Source organism: Canis lupus, chromosome 16, assembly GCF_003254725.2.
Source record: "Canis lupus dingo isolate Sandy chromosome 16, ASM325472v2, whole genome shotgun sequence".
Classification (NCBI taxonomy): domain Eukaryota; kingdom Metazoa; phylum Chordata; class Mammalia; order Carnivora; family Canidae; genus Canis; species Canis lupus.
In genome coordinates, this window is record NC_064258.1 from 35,816,867 (window position 1) to 35,842,509 (window position 25,643).

The window sequence follows — 25,643 nt, forward strand, 5'->3', positions numbered from 1 at the left end:
CCGAGAGTGTTGCCCCTGGAGTTTCTAAGTTCAGGGGTTTTCTGAGCCCTTTGGCGGAGCTATCACAAGCCATCAGGGTGTGCTGAGTCACGCCAAATCAGGCTTTGGTCACGTATCTTTTAGGTTAACGTCAACATGCAGATGGTCTTTTTTGCTGACATCTGGGGGCTTAGGTCTTCCCGGCCCCTTGCCCGTGATAGTGACAAACACCTCGTGGTTGATTGCCTTAGTTTAGAACATTTCGCAGAAGTCATTTCTGCAAAGGCTGCAAAGCAGAATGCTAGTGTGGTCCGGTCTGAGCTAAAAACACGTCAGTGCTGTTTGATTTTAGCTGTCCTGACTCCATATCTTTTGGGGCCCCTGGCCCTGTCTAACTATCCACCCCACTCCTAACACTAAGGGTTCAGTGATAGGTATTGCTGTTTGCAGGGTTATTAGCATGCTTTCAGGTACTTATGTCTCCTTGTGACTCTAACACTCCCTCTGCCAAAGAAGTTATGGATAAAATTCTAGTTTCCAATTGGCTACCTATACATGAATCACTAGGCACAGAGAAAAAAGAATGGAAGAAAAAGAAACAATTTCCTTAGCAGTATGAGCCAGGCAGCGTGCGGGGTAGCTGAAGTTTCCCATTGCAGGAGGTAGGTCTCTGCGGGGAAAGTGCAAGGAGGGAGGGTGCACAGCAGGCTGCGGGGCCTCGAGCAGCCCACGACCCGACCCGTCCCTGCAGAGCTATTTCTAAAGGGAGCTGGTGCTTCTGCAAGTGCTGTACTTGCCCAACTCCCATGCGGGCTTGGAGGTGCGGGTAAGGCCCCGCCAGCACAGATCTCACGAGGAAGGCCAGGAGCCACAGTGGCTATTTGTATTCTGACAGTTTCAGGTCAGTCGTTAAGGTTGGTCAGGTTGAAATGAACAAACAGGGAAATGAAGACACTCCAGAGCTAACTGCTATCCATACACAGTGTACTTTAAAAATGTTTTTATTGAATATTAAACAGTTACAAGTACTGTTAGACATTTAGCCAAAGCACAATTACAGGTTAAATATAATCATAAAGATGTCTTAAATAGAAACCCACCATGCAGGCAGGTGAAGTTCCTCGATGCCCTCTTTTAGAAAGCAGAGGGCGAGGGAAAAAAGGTCTTCCATTCCACGTGAAAGACAGTGAAGACTACAAGGATTTACATGCTGTGAGCGATTTCCCATGACCAAACTGACAGGGTTGCCAGATTTAGGAAAACAAAACAAAGCAAAAGGCCAGGATGCTCAGTTAAATTTGAATTTTAGATAAATAATAACTTTTTTTTTTTTACCGTAAATATATGCCAAATAATGCATGAAACCTACTTAAGCTAAAAAATTATTTACCTAAAATTCAAATGTAACTGGGTGTCTTATATTTTATCTGGCAATCCTACAAACAGACAAATGCATAAAAGCAAAGAGAGGGGATTGGAACCCCCTGCTACTGGTGGGTCACACAGAGACTAAAAATAAAAACAACACTGATAATGGAGTCACTACACAGTTACTTACACAGACCAACATCACAATGGGAAAATACGATTACCACTCCAAATGCTGTTGCCAGGAAACATTCTAGATTTCCTCAAAGCTGGTTTGGTAAATGTTTTTGAGAGACCTTGTTGATAAAAGTACCTTTTTAGTTTGTAGCTATCAAAGACAAATACAACTACCACAAAGACCAGTGAGCTTGAAACAATGGAAGCAGAAGCAGGTATTATATGCACATGAAGAGTTTAAATATTTTGTGTAATGAATACAATGGTTATAGGGTCAAGGTCATCTTCTAGGTCTAGGCTATTAGCCTCAAATATTTTGGTTCCGTTTGTACTATTGTGTTTTCTAGCTTCTCATCCTGAACCTTGGGGAGGGGTATGGGAGTGTGCGTGAGACACCCACTACCAGAGTTTAACTGCATTTCTTTGCAAACACTCTGAATCAACAAAGGGCTTTCAGGGCAGCCTGCAGAAATGGGGAGACAGACAAAAAGTAGCAAAACAATCTGAATTGTGGAGCATTAGAAATCTGTTTGAGAAGATGAGTAGTAGGGTGGGTGTGAAAGTGTAAAGCAGAATAGAAAATGTGAATGAAGGGAGTCCAAATGCAATCATCCATGCGGTGTGACTATTATTTCAAAGGAGGCAGGACCCACTGGCAGATGTGTAAAACTGGTCACACCATGAGCAGATTTGGTCTTACAGGGTATACAATCCGTAGCTTCCTACTGCCCTTCACTCATAACCATGGCTTATAATTTAAAATGATTAAAAAACAGCTTGGGCAACACTGAAATCCCACATGGTATCTTCATGAGATGCTGCTGTGTCCCCACACACACAACACTGACTAAGTTTTGAAATCTTGCTAGCATTTCTTTAAACCAGAATATCTGGCAGCTGAGGAATTTCAGACATAGAGAAATCGGGAGAGATTGATTAGATCCGCTCCTTGGCATGTAAAGGGAGCATGACTTATGAAATATACCCTCATCAAATCAGCTTAACGGGTGTGACATACATGGAGACGTACCCGGCTCACTGACACCTTTCAAACACTAAGAAATGGAATTACAACTTTTTCTTTATTAGGCTATAAAAGGTTAAAAAGTTCCTGCCATAGTTAAGGCTTTCTTAAGAAACATTTAATTGTCTATTAATTTCAGAATGCACAAGGTATCTGGAGACGCCTTACTTTTTAGGATGGTTTTTTAAAAAAGCATTTCCTAGTCATATGCTAAAAGCGTCCAACCAAAGCTCAAATATTATCTTCACAATCTGCCTTCTTTTCATTTTTCTGTCCCTGATTTGACATTGGTCAAGTTTAAGTTTCGTCTTTCCAGTGAATTTCTGACACACGAAATCCTACCTTTATGTCAGTTTGAGTGTTCCCTGAACGACTACAGTATATGGCTCTGTGGAAGATAACTGCCCAACAAAAATCACAGCAAGCAGGCTGCTGATCACACATTATCATACAAGTGGGCTCCGGCCGCCATGGAGGCAAGGTGCTTGGAAACACACCATTTCTGATTGCAAGGCTGTCTGCGGGAATCTAAAGAGCGCACGTGTTTAGAAAGGGAGAGTGAGCAATGGCCAATACCCCTTGTGCAGTTGGCAGATGCACTGAAATAAAGAAAAACCTAGGCGACTTATTGCATTCTACTGCTCTTCGAGCACACACCAAAGTGTTATTTTTTTGTATAAAGACTATAATAATAGAATATTAATCTATATTACTTTATTTGCCATATTCAGGCAATTCTCTGTATATATCAACGCACTTTGCTATTTTGAGAGCAAAGGGAAATTAGTCTAGCTGCTGACATCAGGGTCAAGGAGCACAAGGATGCTGTCATGAAAACATCCGAATATTATTTATTCTACTTATGTTACTGGAAAGCTAAAAAGTCCAAGAAGGAAAAGGTAAGTAAGAATCCTGGTTGTACTGCTATTATTTTGCATAGAAGTAAAACTCTGGTTCCCACGCTGTCGTTTGTTAACACATTGGCAGAACCTGCAGAGCAGAGCACATTGGGCCTACTAGCCGGTCTGGCTGTGATATGGAAACAGAAGTACAGTCTCCTTTTGCAAGACTCAAGATGAAGAAAGGAGGAAAATGAATGGGGTCCTAGGTAACTACTGGAGCTAATTATAATTCCAGACTAGCAACCTGGGGAAAAGGGAAGGAGGCCAAGTACAAGGACAAAGTTTCCAGTCCAGAGCATTTAACTTACGAGTCAAGAACTCAGCTGGCAATATCCTGTAAGCTGGAACCATCAGGTCTAGGTTTGATTTTAGAACTGCAGTAAAGCTGGTGGAGGTGTCCAGATTCTCTCTTCCATTTGGTTTGGGAAACACATGGGCCATCTCAGGGGAGGCCATATCGGAATTCCTCAACTTGCTAGTGTTCCTATACAGCGCATATACAAGACACTAAGTGGATTTTGGCCTAAGTTAACATAATGCTTTTATATTCCAAAGGGTTTTTCACGCTGCTACAGACGGAAGTTCCAAATGTAATTAACTTTTGCTAACTTGTGGGCACTCATGATGACCTTTGGTTTTCAAGTTTTGAAAAAATGTATTTGGCTCCTGTGAAATATCAATTAACCCATTCTCTTTAGCAGATGAGTAATATATACACATTCTTTCAATAACTACTATACACTTGAATCATTACAAGACAAGAAGCACTGCAAATGTCTTCCTTACACAGTACCTTTACTCGGCACACAGAACATCAGATACATAACATTGGCAGTTAAATACTGAACCACAGTTTGACTTCTCAAGTGTAAGGCTGAAGTTTAAAACATCCATTAATCTAGTTAGTGTGATGGAAACGACATACGACCACAGTCGAATAGTGGCTTATCTTTTTAATAAAGCTATGAAGCTTTGATATCTATACCATATTCACCTTCTTACTGAACTAAAAATCACAGCTGTGTTTACCATTTTAAACTCTATCTAAGTGGGGAGGCAAGTAATATACACTTTCACAGCTACTGGAAACTATACAGATGCCATTTCTTCAACCCATTGTTATGCACAGCAAAAAAAAAAAAAGGAGAGGAGGAAAAAAGCCCTCTTAATAAAGATGAAACTTGGAAGCTTCGTATGGGATTCTAGTGCTATTAGACAAGTAGTCAAGACACAACACCCAGCTTGGGTCACTAAAACTTCAATAGAAGCAACCATTGAGGCTAATTCTTGATTTCACGTTGAGGACCCATGCAAGATTCTGCTACAAAACTCACACTAGTTCCCGATGCCTAGTTCTAGTGTTGGATTCAAGCCAGAAAGAAAGCTAAATGTATATTTTAAGAGCCTATTCTAGAATTTTTGCATGTCACCATTTTATTTTCCTTTAGGAGATTAAATGAGGTCACGGCTTAATGAGCCGGCATTAAAACACAAATTAGTTTTCGGAACTTTAAGTTGAAATGGCAAGGTTATGTCACACTGGTTTTCCTTTTTTTTTTTTTTTTTAGCCACATACATGTATGTTATTTTTGTTTCAAAGCTGAGTAGATGCACAGCATGTCAAATAAATTAATGCAGTCGATTCGCTGTTCAGTTAAGGTGCAAAGGGCAAGTGTAAGATCTGTAATGGATAATCCTTTACAAGTGTCAATGTGCACTGGGCAAATGTTGATTAAATCACACAAAGTAGCAATTTCCTGAAGAAACATATAGTATTTCTCCACCTTCCTTTACAAAAATAACCGAAAGAGCTTTGGTTTCAGTTTCTGTTCTCCTTGTCTGTTAAGAAGTTTGAAGAGATGGTTTGCAAATGTAGTGCCGGGACCTACAGAAACTATTTGAAGCACCTCACTCAAAATAAGCCCCAAATCTGGAGGAAACGCAAAAGTTCTTGCATACCTACTTACTAAAGAGTGTCTGAATCCTAGTTTTCTAATCTGGAGAAACAATAAAGATTTTGGTGACTCTTATGAAGAACAATAATTCCACTGAATTTGGCAATAAGGCAGCTAATGTTGGGGGCGACTACCCGTTGGTAGGGATGCAGTGAAGAGAAGTACTCTGTGAGCAGGCCCTGCCATCCTTTCCCGCAGCGGTAGTAGGGGTGCACAGCTCTTCCCCCACAGCCCTCCCTCGGTTTTGGCCACACATCACTCCGACCTTTCCCTGGCTGTGCGTCTCTAGGTCTCTGGCAATGTCCTGCATGCCTCCGGCGCAGGCTGTGATCCATCAGGAAGAGCCAGGGGCCCTCAGCGGCTTTGACTTCTCTGAACCTGGGAGCTCCTCTGTCAGGCTGACCTCTGTGCCTCTCCCTGGTAAGACTGGCCGATTCATAAAAGGAAACTAAAACGTGATGTTCTTCCTTCCCATCCCGATTTACAATGATAAGTACGGATACAAAAGAAATCTAAGTGAAAAAAAGGGGAAACTAAGTCTTGCTCAGCCAGAAGCTTGGGTTGAATCGCTTATGATTTTAGTCAGTGTGACTTTGTGCAAAATATCCTCAAGAAGGCTCTGGCTCATTTTCAAAGTAAACCAACAAACAAATAAAAAAAAAAAAAAAAAAAGAAAAGGAAAAAGAAAAAAAAAAGATGATGATGCATGTTTAAAAAAATTAAAAATGAGCCTATCATATGTGTACATCTCGTACATACATGTGCCGTATATAACAAAGCAAATGTAGTGTGTGAAGAGTGAAATCTGGGAAAGTATCAGTTACGTTTTTTTTTTCCATTTCCAAGCCTAGATCAAAGCAATCTCATTTTAGAAATGGACACTTGCAATGCAGTGAGCCTGAGATATGGTAAAAGGCCGCCCCTGTAAACATTTCCTCAAAGAGAACAGTAGCAGGTGAGTATGTGTCAGTTACTCATACTATATTCATCACTATAGCAATGCTTTATAAAGGATAGACAGCTTCTTTCTAGGCTGTCAGGGATTGACGGAATATTGATTTTGTTGGAAACAATCCACTGTAATCCAGTCCCAGGTTGAAATCCAATGTGGCCTTTACCAGTGGGCATTCACTAGGTCTTCTGCTCGGCAGCTGTGGCGGTTTGTGCCGGAGCTTCTGGCTTCATGATCTGGTATGTGATGAGATACTCTGGGTATGCCTGCAAAGGACCAGAAGAAAAATAAATCACTCCTTTGGCAGGTACAGTCTTAAGTGGAAATCTCAGAGGCTGCTGATCCTCATCAGTATTCTGCAAACACCCAAGAGCCTGCAAAGGCCAGCTAGTTAATAGGTGCCTAAACAACATGTGCGCGCGCGCGCACACACACACACACACACACATACACGCATACACACGCATGCAAGATACACCTGTATTTTGCATATAAACATGTTTAGACTCTATAATCTAGAAACTGCTTATTTCCACTCTGAGTAAAGTACTGCATTCATCTTTCATGCATAAGCCATTAACCGGAAAACTAAACACAGGAGAAAATCTCTCTCTTCTTTACCTCACCTGACATGGCGCTGTCACATAGCATATGTTTAATAAAAGTTTGTTAACTGAAGGAGTAATTTGGCTGAGCCAATTTCAAATTAATTAATCCCAACTCTAACCCACTGAGCTAGAAGGAGGAAGGGTGAGGCTTGTTGAGTCACCAGTGACTTAGAGGCAACAGTTTGGAGATCATTTTTAAAAGGTGACTAATAAAAGGCAACTTTTATAGGTAACATAATGGTTCACCTTTAGACCCTCCACCCCATTTATTTTCTTTCTCTTTGGTCTCTTTTTCTTGCAGTATGTAAAATGAAAGTCTCCATATCTGGAACAGAAAGAATACTTCTTTGAGGAAATCATTATCAAGATGACTAGGTTGGGGGAGGCCAAAAAACCCCTTAAAACCATGTATACTACATAGAAATTCTTCAATCTGAAATATGTTATAACTAGATGCAGTATTTCAGAGTGGACTGTGGCTAGAAACTAATATTCTTTGGTGAGTAAGTATTTTGGGCCCAAAAATAATTTGCTGAATGCTGATTTACATTTTACTTGCATATAGATACAGAGTAAGATAATACAAAGAATAAAGGATACAGAAACTGGACTTTCAAAAAGATATATGAATGATATATGAATGTCTATATTCACTGCAGCATTCTTTACAGTAGCCAAGATACAAGGAACTAAGTGTCCATGGACAAAAAATGGATAAAGAAGGTGCAGTGTGTATACACATACACACACACACACACACACACACACACACACACACACACACTGGAATATTACTCAGCCATTAAAAAATGTGATCTTGCCATTTGTGACAATATGGATGGCCTTGCCTCAGAGGATATTTGCTAAGGGAAGTAAGTCAGACAGAGAAACACAAATACCATATGATTTCACTTATACATGGAATCTAAAAAACAAAACAAATGCAACAAAATACTAGTAAACCGAATCCAATAATACTTTAAAAAAGTCATTTACCACAATAAAGTAGAATTTATTTCTGGGTTGCAAGGGTAGTTCATTACTTGCAAATCAACCAATGTGATACATCATATCAATGACAGAAAGGTAATAACTATATGATCATTTCAATAGATGTAGAAAAAGCATTTGACAAAGTACAACATCCACTTATGATAAAAACCCTCAACAAAGTAGGTACAGAGGGAACATAGACCATATATGAAAAACCCAGAGCTCACATCACTCTCAATGGGGAAAAACTGAGACCTTTCCCACTAAGGTCAGGAACAAGACAAGGCTGTCCACTCCCACCATTTTTATTCAACATAGTACTAGAAGTTCTACCTACAACAATTAGACAACAAAAAGAAGAGGCATCCTAATTGGCAAGGAAGAAGTAAAACTTTCACTATGTGCAGATGACTTATTATACTATATACAGAAAACCCTAAAGACTCTGCCTCAAAACTGCAGATTAATAAATGAGTTCAGTAAAGTTGCAGGATACAAAAATATTGTACAGAAATTTATTGCATTATATATACCAATAACGAAGGAGCACAAAGAGAAATTAAGAAAATAATCCCATTTATAATTGTACCAAAAATATTAAGATACCTAGGAATAAGCCTAGCCAATGAGGTGAAACTCATACTTTGAAAACTTGCACGGGTGAAAGAAATTGAAGATGACACAAAGAAACGGAAAGACATTCCATGCTCATGGACTGGAAGAACTAACATTGCTAAAATGTCTATACTACCCAAAGCAATCTACACAACATATAATGGAATTCCTATCAGAATACCAACACGTTTTTCACAGAACCAGAGCAAATAATCCTAAAATTTGTATGGAACCAGAAAAGACCCTGAAAAGCCAAAGCAGTCTTGAAAAAGAAAGTAAAGCCAGAGGCATCACAATTCTAAGACCTCAAGTTGTATTATAAAACTGTAGTAACCAAAACAGTATGGTACTGGCACAAAAATAAACACATAGATTAAAGGAACAGAATAGAAAAACCCAGAAATAAACCAATAATTATATGGTCAATTACTCTTTGATAAAGCAGGAAAGAAGATCCAATGGGAAAAAGACTGTCTCTTCAACAAATGGTATTGGGAAAACTGGAGAGCAACATGCAAAAGAATGAAACTGAGCCACTTTCTTACACCATACCCATAAAACAGAATTCAAAATGAATTAACGACCTAAATGTGAGACCCGAAGCCATGAAAATCTTATGAGAACACACAGGAAGTAATGTCTCTGACATTGACTGTAGTAACTTTTTTCTAGCTATGTCTCCTGAGGCAAGAGAAACAAAAGCAAAAATAAAACATTGGGACTCCATCAAAATAAAAAGTCACTGCACAGTGAAGGAAACAATCAACAAAACTAAGGGCTACTTACGGAATGGGAGAAGATATTTGCAAATGACATATCTGATAAAGGGTTAGTATCCAAAATACATAAAGAATTTACATAGCTGAACATCCAAAAAACAAATAATCCCAATTAAAAAAATGAGAAGACATGAACAGACACTGCTCCAAGGAAGATATACAGATGGCCAGCAGACACCTGAAAAGATGATCATTATCACTCATAATCAGAGAAATGCAAATCAAAACTATAATCACCTCACACCTATCAGAATGGCTAGAATAAAAAACACAAAAAACAATAGGTGTCGGTGAGGATGTGGAGAAAAAGGAACCCTCATACACTGTTGGTAGGAACACAAACTGGTGTAGCCACTGTGGAAAATGGTATGGAGGTTCCTCAAAAATTAAAAATAGAACTACACTATGATTCAGCAGTTGCTGGTTACCCCAGAACTACCCTATGATCCAACAATAGTTGGTTACCTAGGAGATACAAAACACTAATTCAAAGGGATACATACACTCTTATGTTTGCAGCAGCATTATTTACAGTAGTTAAGACATGGAAACAGCTCAAGTGTCCAACAATTGAATGGGTAAAGAAGAGGTTGTGTATACACACACACACACACACACACACACACACACACAGTTTATCACTCAGTCATAAAAAGAATGAAATCTTTACATTTGCAATGACATGGATGGAGCTACAGAGTATAATGCTAAAGTAAAATAAGTCAGAGAGAAACAAATACCATATGATTTCACTCATATGTAGGATTTATGAAACAAAACAGAGGGGAAAAAAGAGACAGAAAGAGACAAACCAAGAAACAGACTCTTACTATATAGAACAAATTGATGGTTATCAAAGGGGAGGTGGGTGGGGGGATGGGATTTATATGGTTAATGAGGATTAAGGATGGTACTTGTGATGAACACAGGGTAATGTACGAAGTGCTGAAATACTATATTGTAGACCTGAAACTAATATTACACTGTAGTATGTTAACTGAAATTTAAATAAAAACTTAAAAAGAAACTTAAACAAAAATAACCAAACAAACAAACCCACCAAAAAACGAAAAACAAAAAAACCCTCCCAACCTCATAAATACAGAGAACACACTGGTGTTTGCCAGATGGGAAGGAGGTGGGATGGGCAAAATAGGTATAGGGATTAAGACTGAATTCTAGTTTTAAAACGAGTAAGTCATGGGGATAAGAAGTATAGCATAGAGGATACAGTCAATAAAAATGAAAAAAAAAAAAAAAAACCCTGGGATGTTTAGTTTTTTCTTTTTTTTTTTTTAAGGCTTTATTTATTTATTTATTTATTTATTTATTTATTTATTTATTTGATACACACAGAAAGAGGCAGAGACATAGGCAGAGGGAGAAGCAGGCTCCCTCCAGGGAGCCCGATGTGGGACTCGATCCTGAGGCCATGGGATCACACCCTGAGCCAAAGGCAGATGCTCAATCACTGAGCCACCCATGCATCCCTAATTTTTTCTTTTTTTAAGATTTTACTTATTTATTCATGAGAGACACACACACAGAGAGAGGGAGGGAGAGACACAGGCAGAGGGAGAAACAGGCTCCATGCAGAGAGCCCAACGTGGGACTCGATCCCAGGTCTTCAGGATTAGGCTGGGCTGAAGGTGGCGCTAAACCACTGAGCCACCGGGCTGCCCAGTATTTAAAATGAAGAAATAAACATGTGATAGACTGAATTATTTCTTTCTAATTTTACCCCTGATTTTAGGAGGCAGAAACTGTTATATAGGTCCCATGTCCTCACCTATAAATGGGAACAGTAATAGATTTTTGTGAGGATTAAATTCAAAGTTCTTAGAATCGGTTTGGCACATAGTAAGAATCTAGTATGTGTAAGTTATTACTATTAACATTATTATTATGGTCCATTAAAGATAAGTCTGTTTTGAGGGGAACTCAACGAGAATAAAAAGAACAAAAGATGTAAATTTGTTTTAAAAAGATTTAACTATCTGTACACACACATGCCAGGAAACACTATTACTCATAATATTCTTTCTCAAAATTCTAGGCTGCTCTGGTTTGATCTAAAAAGAACAATGGTTTCTATCTTCTTAGTATATAGAGTTGGAGTAACATGACTAACATACTTCATCTCTCTTGACTTTCCAATCTGAAGCTTCAATAACTGAAAAGTTTGTAGTTTTTTTTTTAAAGATTTATTTATTTATTTGTTTGTTTGTTTATTTATTTATTTATTTATTCCTAGAGATGCAGAGAGAAAGAGAGGCAGAGACACAGGCAGAGGGAGAAGCAGGCTCCATGCAGAGAGCCTGACATGGGACTCGATCCAGGGTCTCCAGGATCACGCCCTGGGCTGCAGGCGGCGCTAAACCGCTGCGCCACCGGGGCTGCCCAGTTTGTAGTTTTATTACATTTTGAACACTGCTTAATTCTCGGAATGATATTCATTCATTCATTCATTCATTCATTCGAGACACAGGGAGAGGCAGAGACATAGGCAGAGAGAGAAGCAGGCTCCATGCAGGGAGCCCGACATGGGACTCCACCCCCCAGACTCCAGGAATATGCATGGGCTGAAGGTAGGCGCTCCACTGCTGAGCCACCCAGGCGTCTCTTGAAATGGTTTTAAATGACATTTTGGTTAAGTTACTAAAATGAGCAAAGTCAGCCAATCTAAATCTAGAGCTGGGTGTAAAAACTCTTGAGAAAGTTCAAATGCTGCTGGAAAAATGGAAAAACTGACTAGTCACCTGGATGGTTTAGAGGTCAAGAACAGTATTTATTCATCACCAATATACATATATTGAGCGTCTTTGTGTATAAAGCACTCTGCTGTGAGATAAGGGCCCTGCTGTCAAGGAGCTTCCAATCTTGCTTGGGAGGATGAACCAGACTCAGAAAAAGAGGAATTAAAAAAAATAACCCAAGTTGACATGTGCCAAGAGAAAAAAAAAAGTGTGAAGCACACTCCTACTTTTCTGTCCCAGTGAAATTTAATGTCTATCATACTTTGTATGACACATTTTTTTTTCTTGCAGAAAATTTGCTTAAGCAAATAAGTAATGCCAACATTTAAATTTTGGTAGTGAACTGTTTAAGGAGATCCCTCTCACATGTAAATTTTAGTGAGGCAGATTCTAAGATTCCAGTGGCATAAATCACTTATAGGTACTTATCTGAGTGTACTAGGTTTCTAGTGATTAGGCTACTGTACTACTGGTATATACAGTTTGAGATACTGATTAATGACATCAAAGTCCAAAGGGATTAAGGCAAGGGAGTTATTTAACTGCAGGATTAGAAGGGCTCAGGATCAACCAACAAACATTATTTCCTGTCAAGTCACTTTATATCCCCGCTGGATAGAAAAGCATAGAATTTTTTTTCTTTTTTAATGTTCCTATAAGAAAAGATTCAACAACCAATTCTAGGCAACTGACTTCCGGGAACCTCTTCTTAACCCAAATCCCTACTGCTACCATCTAAACTCAAATGCTGGGATCCCTGGGTGGCGCAGCAGTTTGGTGCCTGCCTTTGGCCCAGAGCGCGATCCTGGAGACCCGGGATCGAGTCCCACGTCGGGCTCCCGGTGCATGGAGCCTGCTTCTTCCTCGGCCTGTGTCTCTGCCTCTCTCTCTCTCTCTCTCTGTGACTATCATAAATAAACTTAAAAAAAAAAAAAAAGTTAATTTCATCTGTTTCTTTAAAAAATAATAAACTCAAATGCTTTCAGTTTATTCTTCATAGTGATGGAGAAGAATCATGGTCTCTTAATTTTGTATATTAAAAACTCATCCTATAAATTACTGTATAATCTTCTATTCCCCAGTTGAAATAACTGCATTGTTCCTATCATTTCAGTAAAATTAAGGCTAAATCTCTGTACAACTAATGACCAGAGAATACCTTTCCTTTATGTCTAATTTAATTTATGTCTAAAGTACAACCTACAAAATTATTCCTGACATTTTACGTCCAGCCAATACTAAATAAAAACCACTTGTCTTTTTGAAATAAAAACCCATTTTTTATTTAATTTTTAAATTTAAATTCAATTTGCCAACATGTAGTATAACACCCAATGCTCATGACATCATGTGCCCTCCTTAATGCCCATCACCCAGTTACCCCATCCCCCTACCTACCTCCCCTTCTGCAACCCTTTGTTTCTGAGTGAAGAGTCTCTCATGGTTTGTCTTTCTCTCCAATATTTCCCTACTCAGGGATCCCTGGGTGGTGCAGCGGTTTGGCGCCTGCCTTTGGCCCAGGGCGCAATCCTGGAGACCCGGGATTGAATCCCATGTCGGGCTCCTGGTGCATGGAGCCTGCTTCTCCCTCCTCCTGTGTCTCTGCCTCTCTCTCTCTCTGTGTGACTATCATAAATAAATAAAAATTAAAAAAAAAAAGAAAAATTTCCCTACTCAGTCCCCCCACCCCTGCAACTTCCCTTTCGGTTCTTTTCACTACTTCCTATATTCCACATATGGGTGAAACCATAGAATTGTTGAAAGACAAAATTGACTTATTTTACTCAGCATAATACCCTCCAGTTCCATCCACATTAACGTAAATATTCCATCCATATTAACGTAAATTAACATAGGTATTTGTCCTTTCTGATGGCTGAGTAATATTCCACTGTGTATATACACACACACATACACATATACATATACATACACATACATACCACATACACCACATCTGTATCCATTCATCTGTCAAAGGACATCGTGGCTCCTTCCACAGTTTGGCTATCGTGGACATTGCTGCTATAAACATTGGGACGCAGGTGTTTCACTACATCTGTATCTTTGGGGTAAATACCCAGTAGTGCAATTGCTGGGTCATAGGGTAGCTCTATTTTTAACTTCTTGAGGAATCTCCACACTGTCTTCCAGAGTGGCTGTACCAGCTTGCATTCCCACCAACAGTGCAAGAGGGGAATCACTTTTCTTTTGGGGCACCTGGGTGGCTCAGTTGGTTGAGTGTCTTAATCTTGATTTTGGCACAGATCATAATCTCAGGGTTGTGGGATCAAGCCCCACATCAGGGTTGTGGGATCAAGCCCATTGCAGGGAGTCTGCTTGAGATTCTCTCCCTCTGCCCCTCCTCCCAATTGCATGCTCCTTCTCTCTCTCCAAAATTAATACATCTAAAAAAAAAAAGACCCACTTTTCTTTCAAGCATAATTTTGAACATATCTTTCCAATTCTAGAGAAAGAAACAACCTCACCAATAATGAATAATATTCCTCCAATCAACCCTCCAAATAAAACATTTGTGTGTTCTTGAAAGTGTGAATATTATGGGAGAAGGATGATTTAAGGCTTAACTCTGAGGAATGGAATTATGTTAGCAAAACAAACTTCAACAAAACTTTAGGAGAAATTGCTCACAGAAAAATGACTCAATTAGACATTATAGTTGACACTATTCATGTGGGCAAGTGTATCTGGACATGGGAAGAATAAGGGTGCTCCCCTGAAGTAAAACAAATACTACATGCATTTCATTTTGGAGGAACTTTTTTCTTTCAGATAGACTTAGACCACATCATTCTCTAAAATTCTTTTAGCAAGAGATCCTAATCAAGTTATCAAGCCAAATTACTTAGGAAATGACTGAATGCTCAGCAAATATCAGAAATGTAAACCTATTATTATTTTTGGGTTTTTTTCTAACTTTTTTTTTTTAAAGATTTTATTTATTTACTCATGAGAGACACACAGAGAGAGAGAAAGAGAGAGAGAGAAAGGCAGAGACACAGGCAGAGGGAGAAGCAGACTCCCTGCAAGGAGCCTGATGTGGGACTTGATCCCGGATCCAGGGATCATGCCACAGGTAACTTACAAAATCTTGAAAAGTGTCTGGTGAAGAAAAATGAAATAACCTATAATCTCAATACCCAGGGATAACTGCTTTTAAGTTGGGGTTGATTGTGTTTAACATGTACCATGTAAATGTATTTTTAAAAACACATAGGCATATATATACTAATACTTATTTGATCATTCTCTGTTGAATATTTAGGTTATTTAAATTTTCCATTATAGTAATTAAGACAGTGATGAACATCCTTATAGGTTTTTAAAAGATTTTTTGGTGGTCATTACTGATTATGCCAAATACATATCTCTAAAAGTGAAATTCCTGAATCAAAGACAGAGCATTTGTTCTAGAAGTCTGAAGTTTCTGATTAAAACAAAACTTTCAGCAAATTTGTTCTTTGGCAGTTTTTAAACTCTTTATTTGGAAACAACGGCAAAATTATGTGTTAGGTTGCAAAAATTATAATGGTACCCACAACACCTGTATACTCTTTACCTATATCCGTCTACTGTTAAGCTTTTATTTACCCCTTTTGTTTTGTCATGTACACTTTCATCCTACCTCCATATATTATACTAGGGAGACAGACACAGGCACATATTTTTCTTGAACCATTTGAGAGTAACCGTTATATATATCATCATGGTTCTTTATCCCCCAAAATGCCAGTATTTATTTCCTAAGAATAGGGATATTCTTTTACATAAGCACAGAATCAATATTATAATTTTATGCTGCTATAATACTCTAATATAGTACCTATCATTCATATTCCAATGTTATCAGTTGATTTAATAATGTTGTTTCTCTTCTGATACCAGATCCAACTGGGAGGCAGGACCTTAAGTTAGTTGTCCTGTCTTCTGAGTTTCATTTAATCTGGAAAGTTTTTTTTTTTTTTTTAAAAGATTTTATTTATTTATTCGTGAGAGACAGAGAGGCAGAGACACAGGCAGAGGAGAAGCAGGCTCCATGCAGGGCAGGCAGATGTGGGACTCGATCCCAGGTCTCCAGGATCACACCCTGGGCTGAAGGGGGCACTTAAACCACTGAACCACCTGGGCTACCCTAATCTGGAAAGTTTTGAAAGCCTTTCTCTCTCTTTTATTATATTGACTTTTTTGAAGAAGCCAGTCTTCCCACATTTTTAAAAACAGAACACTTCTCACTTTGATTAGACCAAGGTTATGCACTTTTGGCTGGAATATTACATAGATGATGATGTGCCCTTCTCAGAATATCATATCTGAGGCACACTCCATGTCTATCTGTCCTTTATTGGTCATGTTAATTCTGATCATCTGGTCAAGGCATGGCCCCCTTTCTCCAATATATAGATACTGTTTTCTTCCCCTTTGTCATTAATAAGACCATGCAAATATCCTTTTTTAAAAAAATCAAAATTATCTCCTAGATTTAGCTTCCATTTATGATTGTCACAATGGTCCCAAGATGATGATTTTTCCAAATCCAGTACTCCTTCCACATCTTCTCATGTGCCCTTGGCTTTCTACTGTAAACAAAAGCCTTTCTTGCCCTTTATTTATTTACTTATTTATCTATTTGTTATCAGTATAGAATCATGAATTCCTATTTTTTTCAGTGGGGTTTCAAATTTATTACTATATTTATTTTCGTATTCAAACTGTTCCAGAATTGGCCAGTGGGAACCCTGGTCCTGCTGGCTGTGTGTTCTTGTGACATGCCTCTACCACTTTTTTTGAATACTTCATTATTTTTCGGATGTTCCCAGCTCACCTGGTGCCCATTCTGCTTCAGCCCTGGAATTAGCTGTTTCTCCAAAGAGCCTGGGTTCCTTTCAGTGGGTAATGGTATTAAAGACCAAGATTTGGTCTAGGTGTGATCACTGTTATTGGGATTTCCCTGCTTTCAGCAGACAGTGCTAAGAAACATATAATATATGCTCATATGCATACACATGTCTACATATACTCTTACGTACATACCTATACCTACCTGTATTTACAAGTGCTTACACATACATATTTATGTTAGAAATGATGAGCTCCTATTGATAACCCCAATTTCAGTCCATCTCTACAGACATTCTTACCATCCTTCCATTGCATATCTGTACGTCCCTTCTTCCACCATGAGAATCCCAGCTTCCAAATCAAACATCAACACATTTACTCATTTGCTCAAACCTACAATACACCTAAAGGAGTTTCATTGCTTTGCCCAGACCACCACAATCAACACATCTACTAAATGAAGTTCAAGATTTGTGTGTAATTCCTACTGCTTCTCCACACTTTACCTGGCCCAAGACTGATGGCATACAATAAAATATTGTTTTCATACATTACTTGTACTTAGTTAATTCCTGCTTTCTCCTTCCCCCCCTCTTCTCGGTCAGAGTAGTTAAGGTATCCATTTGAAACTAAATTAAGTTCAGACAAACTGATCTTAGTTTTTAGATAAATCAATAAGCATTTAGCAGACTACTGTCAGAGTTAAGAACTGGGTTGAAAAATGATGGAAAGTTTTCTCACTTGTTGATAATTTTACTTTAGAACCTCAAGCAGTTGGCAGAAATTTAATGTCCTGCAGCTTTACAACTCAAAAAGCTATTGTTCCACGTTAAGTCCCATGATCAGAAATACAGAGATTCAACTCCTGTGACCAGCCTGTTACAAAGTACATCCATAAAGAAAATTCATTAAATGGAAGCTGCTCTTTGCTCTCTGCACTGACATGTTCAGTAGCTCGGTTATGCTTATTTGATGAGTACCATACCTGCTCCCCTCTGTAGATGACATATTCAGCATATGCCAGCCCATTCACACTTGGTCTCCCAATCACTGAGTGATGTCCTGGAGGGGCATGAGCCATTTTCATGGTGCTGAATTGCAGAAAGGATTTTCCAAGGGTCACTCTACAGAAAAGCATTTGCCTAAAGAAAAAAACAGAAGCAATGCTTTTGAAGGAAGCATTAAATCTTAGAGTGATAGAATGGTTAGGTTTGTTGATTTCCAAAAAATATTTAATAGAAGGCAAGCTATTTAAAATGTCCCTTTTAAATTTGACTAGGGATGGGATGGGATGGGATGGGATGGGATGGGATGGGATGGGATTTGATATCCTGATTTACCATAAACAGGCTCAATAGTTAATCTAAAGTAGTTTTGGTGTAGTTACCAAATCAATGACAGAAAATACCTGGCAAGTTTTGACTAGAGGGAAAAGAGAAATACTAGCACAAAGTGAGTTCTTGTGAGGATGAACGGGAGGAGACTGAAGCAAATACACAGATGGCAGGAGCATATAAAATCAAGATAGGGTTTACTCTTGTTTTTGTAAATAATATTTTATTTTTTATTTTTTATAAATAATATTTTATTGTAACATAGCCACACATTCATTTACATGCCCTCTGTGGCTACTTCTGCACTACAAAGGCAGAGCCAGTCACTGTGACAGAGATCATATGGCCTGCAAAGCCTGAAATATTTATTATGAGGCCCTTTAAAATAAAAGTTTGCAAACCTTTAATATAAACTACAAACATTTTAACTACTCAGTGACATCGATCATACTGTTAAATGTGTAAAATAGTTATTATTCAGTCAAATAGTTTGTTTTTAGTAATAGAGTATGATCTTTGCATTATCAGAGGTATTATTTTGAGTTAAAATTGTACCAGTCCCAGTATAATTGGGTCCTGCCTGGGCTGGCTTTTTTAGCATGACGTTACTGATGGCCCTGGGTGCTGGGTTGGTATCAGCTGCATTCCTCTATAGGTCCCAGAAGAGAGAGAGGCAGAGAGAGGGCGCACACATGTGAGTAAGTGGTGGGGGATGGGGAGGAGTAGAGAAGCTCAAGCAGGCTCCACGCTCAGCCCGGAGCCCAACATGGGGCTCAATCTCATGACCCTAAGATCATGACGTAAGCAGAAATCAAGAGTCGGATGCTTAACTGATCGAGCTACCCAGGCACCCCAATTAATCTACATTAGAGGAAGATGTCTGAGCTCCGTCTCCATATTATGACAGCACCACAGTGTCACTGGACCTGCCCGCTCAGCCCACTGGGCCCACGGCAATGGCTACTCCAAGTCCATATGTCACACAGAGTTTAATCTGACAGGCTGTTGCCTCCTGCCTTCTGCTTTCTGCCCCCAAACTTCCATGTTGCTTGGAGACAGGGAGATAAGATGCAGGGCTGGCCCATGAAGCTGTGCGCTGCAGGCAGGCAGGTGGAGAGTACTGGCTTCTCCTTGCTCACTGGCTAGCCTTGTGTATTGTGCTGCATTCTGCAGATGCAGCAGCCCCAAGTGGCAAGATACCAATGCCCTGTGGGGCAAATGGTGACCAGTGCCAGACAGGAGCTAGCAGGTAAATTCTGCTCTGGTTTCCCATGATGTACTACTCTGAGATGCAGTCGTTCACACAGCCTCTCTGAAGTTGTCTCATGGACTGAGCAACCTACTGCACTTGTGAAATAGGCCAACTCACTGATGCACCTCAGTCTTTGCTCTGCTTCTTTCTCCACCTCACTTCTTTTTGTGCCCCCATTCCTGCTTCTGTGACACTGCACTTGCCAAAAAGGCACTAGTACATAAGCTTTTGCTTCAGGCTCTGCTTCCTAGGAAATCCTGGCTAAGACCTAAACTTTTATGTCTAAATGTAGTGGGCAATTGTTAATCTTCACCTACGTTCACTTGTATTGCTTATTTAGGATAGGTTTGCAGCGACAAAGAGTTTTTGCAGGATATGTAACCTGCAAAACTTTTGTGTGTCATTAACCACAGCAGCCTTAATAGAAAGAACATTCCTTCTGGACATACCGCACCCAATATAGAATTGCTGATGGTAGTAAGTTTTTCATAAAGTAATGTAGAGCAGGAAGTTTTATGGTCAACAACTATAATGAATTTCAAGGTTATCTGGGTCTTACTGAGGTTTCCTCTGAATTACAAGATCTCTAAGTAACCTGATTTTCCGTCTGGCTAATTTAAAGAAAAATACAATTGACTGCAATCTTTGATGTACAATTCTTTTGTATTTTTTCCAATGGCTGGGAAGAGAATGGTATTTTTTTCACTGACTTCAGAGAAAATATACCATTATTCTCTTGGAATTTTAAAATTCTATTTAAAAACCTAATACTCATTTGCTTACTATTAAGTCCAAAGTTAATATTCTGAAATTGGACTTTTCAAGGCTAATTATATATCCTGCCTTAAAGCACTGCTAGCAACATCAGAAGCAAATTAAAGATTCAATTTGTTTATAGAAATTGTGTGTCTTAGTTCAAATGTGTCTCAAGCTAGAGATTCTTCAACAGAAATAATTGTCAACCTTTTTTTTTTTTTCCTGAATCTGAAGCAAGGCAAGAGAAGCTGAGGGAGAAAGTCAAGATGGAGGGAGTTTCATCATAATCTATGAATGGCTGACATGTATTTGGTTTTTACTAGCACTGCTATTAGCTCTGTTGTCACTTCTCCTTTAGGGCAGAGGCTGATCAACTATTCCTATCCAATCCCAAACCTGTGTGACTCATTATGAGTAACACTGAGGATAACCTGTGACTTCTACAGAGCCTGAGAAACTAATTTGATTCATGATCTGAGGAGATAAATCACAAAAGGCAAGATGCTCACCTGTGACATATGTAACATGACCGATCTTTATGTGTGGGGCAGCCTGTTCCTCCTCCAATCCCATAAACATATTGGTTGCTTTTGGAGGAATTTTCAGCAAAATAAATCCCGGCACCAAACATTCCTCCTATATATGCATGTCGCTCATCAAACCCTTTATGAATAATGGCATTAATGAAAGGAGAACCTAAAAGTAGAAACATAATAAGATCCGTTTTTGAATACTTCTCTAGAACCTCAATTAACTGCAAACTATTTGCACTTGGCAGGTTAATATTAAGTTATTAATAATATAAAAATGAAGTTGTATGATGGTCCACCATACATAAACTATTATCTTGTACTAGAATCTTAGCAGAGACCCAGTGTTCGCCAAGCAAGAATGCAATATGGATTTTGCAGATGGCATGAGATTTTATTTTATTTTATTTTATTTTTTAAAGAAGGTGTTTTGTTTTGTTTTGTTTTGTTTTAAGATTTATTTATTTATTTATGATAGACAGAGAGAGAGAGAGAGAGAGAGAGAGAGAGAGGCAGAGACACAGGAGGAGGGAGAAGCAGACTCTATGCCGGGAGCCTGACATGGGACTCGATCCTGGGACTCCAGGATCGCGCCCTGGGCCAAAGGCAGGCGCCAAACTGCTGAGCCACCCAGGGATCCCCGGCATGAAATTTTAGATAGTAAAGTATAGTGAGGGGAACCTGGGTGGCCAATTCAGTTAAGTATCCGGCTCTTGATTTTGGCTCAGGTCATGATCTCAGGATTGTGAGATTAAGCCCTGTGTCAAGCTATATGATAGGTGTGGAGCCTGCTTAAGAGTCTCTCTATCCCTCTGCCCCTCCACCTCTACTTCCACCATCCCCCTAAAAAAAAAAAAGGAGGAAAAAAAGATAGCAAAGTACTTTAAAAATAGAGATTTTACACTCAATCTTACTTTACACAAAACAGATATCCTGATAAACTGAAACAATTATGCTAAACTACAATAAAAATATTTCACTATCTAGATGGCTCAACTTGCAATACAAGTTCTGAAACCATTCCAGATAAGTTCTTTTCATTCTGCATGCCCTGGAGAGCCTGTACTAACACGCAATGCATTAGCAAACTGGAACCAACACACAATTAAAAAAAAAAAAAAAATTAAACCATTTTTAGCACAACACTAGTACAGTCAAGATAGGCTTTTCACTTTATTGAAATTTGCGAAAGCCTGAGAGATAATGATGGCCGTGACACTCACCGTGAAATAACATGCGTTCGTTGTGATGGTTGTGATTCTCCTCAGACACTTCCTTTTGTCTGTGGCAGAATCGTTCCCTCAACTTCTTGTTGACAACTTTTTGAATCTTTAAGGATAAGGAAGAAAGAAGCAAATTAGTGACATAAATGTTAATTGGCAGTTTATAATTTAAAATGAAAAGTATGTAAAGAATAAAATGAAAAGTATGTTTTCTTTCAGAAAGGTTAAATTCTTAGTTTTTGTTTTGTTTGCTTAAAACATTATTTAAAAGTGATAAAGTTGCCAGGGCAGTGTAACTAACTTAACATTCTGGCTTTTAGTGACAACATTTTCAGTTATGGCTTTTGTTATTCTGCACAAGATCTGGTTGTATCTCAAAATAACTTGAGTAATTAAAGAAAAGAGAAAGCTGTTCCTAGACTCCTCCCAGACCTGATGAGTGTTAGGATACAGAGGCCTATAAAGCTGCATTCTCTTAAAAGCACTCTAAGAGCTCTCCAGGGAATTCTGATGGGCACTGGTATAACTTCCAAGGGTTAATCTAGTTTTCAACGTATTTTATTCATCTTTATGATACTCCTTTAAAAAAAACAGATCTACCCCATATTATAAATTAAAATACTGAGATTAAGAGATATGTACATTCTGATATAATCACTGACTCAGATTGAAAATCCAGGCCCTCAATGCTACTCGGAAGTGGTGATAAAGATTACTGTCAGCTCTGGTCTAAATCTGTGGGTGAGCTAGGTCTCATCACTGTATCTGTACCACCAACCCCAGCGGATCTAGCCCTCTGTCTGTAGCTTTTCTGTTTCCACCCAGTCTCTGTTTCAGGTGAAGTATGGTCTGGAAGGGTTAGAGGAAAGGGACACCTGACTGCCAGGCAACAGATGGTTGATTATCTCAACAGTTTAAAAATATGATGTTCAGAGCAAATTTATCATTGTCTATATTTTTTTCAGGCAAGCTTTGCAATCCAATTTTCACCCTAAACTTTTAAAAACTTACTCGAATGACATTGTATCTGTTGAAGATGCCACCCGCATTACCACCATCTCTGTGTTCTCGAATTGTACTTTGCATCTATAGAACAAAATAATTTTCAGAAAATATGCCAGTATGTAATTCTAAAGACATTCACTTCTGTTATAATGTTTTACTGATGAGTCTCAGACTCAGCACTAATAAATAAAAGTTGACTATATAAATTGTTCAACAAAGTTTAGTGGGTATCTCTGATAAGAAAATAAATAGTCATGACATAAATATTTTTCTGCATTTTATTTTCTAGTAAAAGCTTTGAAAGATTTTCTTGTAAACACAATGGGGAGACACAGAAATAAAACATCACAGTAATTCATCTACATTACTATTTTGTTATTGATAATGAGAAGCAATACAAATTAAGTCAAACTTACAACTCCTCACGTTTGATGAATACTCACTAAACAAATGCTCAAAAAACACAAAGAATTTTTATAAATCAATAAATTTCTGTTCCCTCAGTGAAATATTAGCTCTTCAATTCAGGATCTCAATAAGTATCTGCAGACCATGTGAAGTTGGATATGACACATAACTAAGTGGAAACACTTTCTTATGAGCAGTACTCATTCTTCATCTGCTCTCCAAATTCAAAAGAATTATGCAATGGTAAAATTTTTTGAAGACCCAAGTTTCTCACAGAATTGACTCAAAAGAGTTCTCTATCTTACTGCTCTATTTATGAAGTTATTCATCACATTTTGGGCATTATCATCCAAATTTGCTAATCACTAAGAGAATGATTAGGCAGTAAGCCACTAGAAGATGAGATACTTCCCTGACAGACTGGCCAGGCAAGAGCTGAAAAGCTACCCCAAGATAATGGTCCTGACTTCCCAGGATGAGAATAATGTGAGTTCTAATTAAAAGGCAGAAAATAAACAAAAAGAGGCAGGCAGGCCTTTCTCTGCAAAATAATGGAATTAGTTAGGCAGCTTATTTATTGTGGTAATGCCATCAGGCACTTTGTTTATTCTGCTTAAGAAATGAAGCCGGAGCCAGCAGGAGGAAGGGAATTTCTATGGTGTCTGTCTGGCAGGAGGGTCATCCATCAGCCTTACTACAGTGCTTTAACAGTGACTGAAGACATGAAAGGTGACTTGGGTTATGAGGCAGATTTCAGAAAGAAACAGGAAAATTAGGCATATTATTTCATAGTCACATGTTATAACTGCATGAAAATAAAAACAAGAAGGTATTTGCTTTTTGTGAGGCAAGATGCTCACTCCCTGTCATTCTTTGGTAGCATTTTAACTACATTAGAAAATAGTTCTAATAAGATTCCTACTTGTATAGTTTCAAGAAAGTTTCCAGGATGAAAAGACACCTGTGGCCTATCCATTGGAAACCCTAGGTTTCTGATATGAAAACACTGTGGCACAGTCCTAATTCATAGTCCTATCTGAATTTGGGCAATATGCTACCACAATGGCTAAGGGAGTTAGAATAACAGATAGGTGACTGACCCTAAGTCATTGTAAGACAAGTTTACCTCTTTTGAAAAAAAACAGGCTTAACAACAGATTTCAGGAAAAAAGAATTAAAAAAAATTTTTTTTGGATTTATAATTAATTTATTTTTTAAAATGTTATTTAAATTCAATTTGCCAATATATAATATAATACCCAGTGCTCATCTCATCAGAATTAAAAATTTCAATGTACATTACCTCTTCTTCTACTGACTGATATTCCTTATCTTCTGGAGCAAGATCCAGCAAAATAGTTCCCTGATTAACACAGTGAAAAGTCAAATAAGGATTGGTACCTGTAGGAAAGAAAAATTAATAATATTAAAGTCCACACTACTCCGGCTCAGTTTTTAGGAAAACTTTGTTATAAATAATTGATATTTTGGAACAAGTCAAATTATCTGCAATGTGACCCTAATATATAAGGTTATACTGAACAAGTACATCCAAAGACAAGAGAAGTAATGGAGAGGGCATTTGGGGATTAATTTTATCTATTCTTACAGAGTTCCCCAGCAGGGCTCAACATTTTTTGTTGAACTGAATTCAATCACAAATATACATGAAGCTATGTCTGATATCAAAGAGAAACACACTGTAATCACAATGTAGTCAGGTCTAAGAATTAGCCTATAAAAATTCTGTGAGATGGCTTGAAATGGTCACTCGTAAGTTTAAAATAGATTATTCTTGTTAATTTCATTGCATTTGTTAATTAAATGCAGATAAATAAGCAAGCCTTAAGCTCAAAAGCTGCTAACATGTAGTTTCATGTCACTCTCACAATTTCATTGGCTCTGCAGAGACTAATTCAAGTTTTCCCCTTTCTCTCCCTTTGCTTTCCCATCATGAAAGCACTTCTAGCGAACACAGAAATGATAAACATGGAGGCTGACAAGGGGGAAAGATAGCAGGCTTGTAACAGCAAAGTACAGTGGAAAAAAGGCTGAGCTGCCAGTTGTGGCGGCAGAGAAAGGTTCAGGATGAGGTCAGAGAGAGGTCAGATTATGAAAAGCCATGTTACAAATGTCTGATTTTATCCTAAAAGCAACAGGATTCTAT

The 25,643-nt window shown here is 38.4% G+C and overlaps 1 protein-coding gene across 1 annotated transcript in view; it reads right to left on the reverse strand.

The window, feature by feature from the left end:
* Positions 1 to 964: 964 nt before the first annotated feature.
* Positions 965 to 25,643, reverse strand: part of TNKS (tankyrase) — a 212,255-nt gene continuing 187,576 nt past the window's right edge. The window contains exons 22-27 of the mRNA XM_035699778.2: positions 24,780 to 24,877; positions 23,075 to 23,149; positions 22,064 to 22,169; positions 20,820 to 21,006; positions 17,954 to 18,110; positions 965 to 6,623 (exon numbers count right to left, since the gene is read on the reverse strand). Coding sequence (XP_035555671.1) covers positions 6,537 to 6,623; positions 17,954 to 18,110; positions 20,820 to 21,006; positions 22,064 to 22,169; positions 23,075 to 23,149; positions 24,780 to 24,877 — 710 coding nt within the window. The 3' untranslated portion in view covers positions 965 to 6,536. The remainder of the gene's footprint in view (positions 6,624 to 17,953; positions 18,111 to 20,819; positions 21,007 to 22,063; positions 22,170 to 23,074; positions 23,150 to 24,779; positions 24,878 to 25,643) is intronic.